The 3196-nt window shown below is 50.2% G+C and overlaps 1 protein-coding gene across 1 annotated transcript; it reads right to left on the bottom strand.

Annotated features, from left to right (window-relative positions):
* Positions 1–1076: 1076 nt before the first annotated feature.
* Positions 1077–1778, bottom strand: LOC104880567 (uncharacterized). The gene has a single exon (XM_010657516.3). The coding sequence runs from the start codon at positions 1776–1778 to the stop codon at positions 1077–1079; it is 702 nt and encodes a 233-aa protein (XP_010655818.3).
* Positions 1779–3196: the final 1418 nt, after the last annotated feature.

Genomic DNA, 3196 nt, shown 5'->3' with positions numbered 1-3196 from the left:
AGAGGGAAACTGTCTTTTGGGCATGCATTGTTGAGGTTGGTGTAATCGACGCACACCCATCATTTGCCTTCCTTTTTGGGAACCACTACTACATTTGCCAACCAGTCCGGATACTCCACTTCTCTAATAAATCCGGCTTCCAACAATTTGTCAATCTCATCCCTGATAATTTTTTGCCTGTCTAGGTGAAAACGTCTAACCCTCTGTCGGACAGGTCTTGCTGTTGGCAAGACGTTAACCCTATGAGAGACAATGGAGGGGTGAATTCCCTTCATATTAGAATGCGCCCATACAAAGACGTCATGGCTTTGTTAGAGGGTGTCTTGAATGTTCCGGGCCTCTTCGGGTGTCAAGAAGGAACTAATATGTGTGAGGTGAGTACTTTCTTCCGAAATCTGGATCATCCGCAAGGGATCCGCTACCGGGGAATCTTTGTCCCCCGGACTCAGTAATTGCTATTGGTCAAGTTCGTTGGTGGGCTCAGGGAGGGGCTTACCCTCCTGGCTGGTCTCTACTTCTCGCGCTATCCGATAGCATTGGCGAGCGGCCAACTGGCTGCCGTATAGGTTGATTTGCCCATCTTTAATGAGAAAGCTTACCATTTAATGGTACGTAGAGGGGATGGCTTTCATATAGTGCAGTCATGTGCGCCCCAAGATAACATTGAAGGATGATAAATCTTATACCACTGAAAACTGTACGTTGAGAGTGACTGGGCCTGCTTGGACCGGCAGCACAATGTCTCCCAAGGAGATAGTCGCCGCTCCGTTGAATCCGGACAAGATTCGCCCAGGGTTTTCAAGGCCGGATAGATCGCGTCCCATATGACTAATTATTGACGCTTGTAAAAGATCGGTCGAGCTGCCTAGGTCGACTAGGATGCGTCTTACGTCAAAGTCTCCCATCCCCAGGGATAGGATGAGGGCGTCGCGGTGTGGTTGTAATATTCGTGTGGGGTCTATCGAGGGGAAAATGATTGTCCCATTTATGGGTCGAGGGCCCCCACCAGTTATCCCAGGTCGTATGGAGTTGACGTGCTCACGCACTGATGCTGCACGCAATAACCTCTGTCTCTTTCATTTGGAGTCGTACTCCTCATCCAGTGGTCCTCCGTGGATATAGTTTATAATGGCTTTGGGGGCGGTTGGGATCCTGGGGGTCCCGGAGTCGCGATTTCGGGGGGTGTCTCTAACTCTGGCATCTGAGCGGAGGTATTGCTTCAAATGTCCCGCCTTTATGAGCTTTTCCACCAAATAATGGAGGCTCCTGCACGTCTCCGTAGTGTGACCATGCTCCTTATGGTAGGCACACTTCTTGTTGTGATCCCTTTTGAAGAGGTCTGCTCTGAGGGGTTCGAGCCACCTGAAGTTGGATAGGTCTTGGATCAGAAGGAGGAGTTTCTCGTAGGATATGGAAAGGGGTGTGAAGGGTGGCAGCTCTGGGTGGCTTGGCTCTTCCTGCCTTCGACTGGACGGCCTTGGCCTGTCCGGAAGTTTGGAATTTCTTTCCACACCGCTTCTGGATGTCTGTTCGGCAACCAAAATTTGTTGGGTGGCCGCACGCACATCGTCTTCCAGCATTGAGTATTTACTTGCATGCCGGAACAGGTCGTCCATTGTCGTAGGAGGCTTCTTAATGAGTGACTCGAAGAATGGGGTGCCTGGACAAATACTTTGTTTGAAGATCTGAAAGACAGTATCCATGCTGTAAGCCTCTACGTGTAACATGGCCTGACCAAACCGTTTCACGAACTCTCTTAAAGACTCATTCTCTTGCATTTTTATGTTTTGCAGAATGCTGATGTTTTTTTTATGCCGAGCAGAGCACAAGTATTGTCCCACAAAAGCTTCCGACAGGTCCCTGAAGTTATCAACAGAGTTCGGGGATAGGTGGTGAAACCATGAGAGAGCCTGACCTTGTAGGCTAACGGAGAATACTTTGCATAGCAACGTGTTGTTTCCTATATCGAGAGTCATGAGCTGTCGATAATGCATGATATGGTCGAAGGGGTCGCTGGACCCATCATACGTGGAGAATTTTGGCACGAGAAATCCCTTTGAGGGGTCGTAATGAATAATATGCGAGCAAAAATGCGTGGAGAACATGTCGTTCAACCTTTTGCTGATGGAGCTAATGGGTGGCTTGTTTGGAGAGTTTCTTTCAGCTTGTCGTATTGCTTGGTGCGGGAGGGTGTTCCGCACCACGGGTGTGACTAGGGGGTCAGGGTGCATTTCCCAGGTTGTGGGTGCTGGCGACCTTGTCTTCCCTGGCCCCTGTGGGCCTAGCCTTGCGCGCATTGGGTCCGACAACTGGGGTCTTTTGTCGCGTTGTCTCTTTGATGAGATACGAGTAGAGTCTGAGCTTTCATCCTGGGGAGCTTAGTGCATGGGCGTGGGCTGTTCTTGTGGTCGAATATTGCACGTTTGGGGATGATCCCCGCAGTCCTAGGGTATATTGATTCCGGGTCAGGCCCTGAGTTTGCTCCTTGGCTTCTTGAGCGCTGACCACGAGAAAACCCCGTCGATGAAGCCTAAATGCGTAACACAACGTTTTCTTCTCTCAGACTCGCTGTTTCCTAAAGGAGAGCCTGCATTTGTTGCTCGCTCTCCAATTGTCTCCTTTCTATGGCTTCGTGCCATTCGAAATAGTCTTCGTCTCCCATAGCTGACGAGCGGCTTTTGGAAGGTGTGGACATCTTCGCCGTCGACTGAATCAGAGGGTTCCCACAGACGGCGCCAATGTTGATGCCTTGTGTCCCCGGGATCTACGCTGCTGCCAAATGGACGCGCGCTTTCAACCAAGAATGAGTTCTGGCTCAGTCGATCCTGCAAAAGATGTCCGGACAGGATGTCCGGACACACCCTCCAATGGTTTTGTTAGCCATGGCTTAAAAGATCAGGTTGTTGCCCTTTTTCTAGGTTAGCTGGCTTACCTTCTTCTTTGTGTGAAGGACCTTTTATATAGTGTCAGAAGCCCTGCTCTCCTCTTTAATGGTGGGAAGACTTTTTGGCTTGTCATGATGTCCCTGAGGTGATGGCAGAATCATCATCACCTTGCAGGCGGCTGTCATAAATCATGGGAGGTGACTTGCCATCGCTCCTGTCATTTCGCTCTGTAGGTGGCGGAACGTGGGCTGTGACAGGTTGTCTGGGGTGACTCAGCAAGGCTTGCTTCTTACAGTCAATGATCCGGATAA

The sequence above is a fragment of the Vitis vinifera genome, chromosome 10, assembly GCF_030704535.1.
Source record: "Vitis vinifera cultivar Pinot Noir 40024 chromosome 10, ASM3070453v1".
NCBI classification, from domain to species: domain Eukaryota; kingdom Viridiplantae; phylum Streptophyta; class Magnoliopsida; order Vitales; family Vitaceae; genus Vitis; species Vitis vinifera.
Note: the sequence above shows the minus strand (reverse complement) of the source record. Positions and strands in the feature narration are given on the sequence as shown.

Excerpts from the sequence above, each read along its gene's own strand:
- LOC104880567 (XM_010657516.3), bottom strand. The coding sequence starts at position 1,778 with ATGCAAGAGAATGAGTCTTTAAGAGAGTTCGTGAAACGGTTTGGTCAG.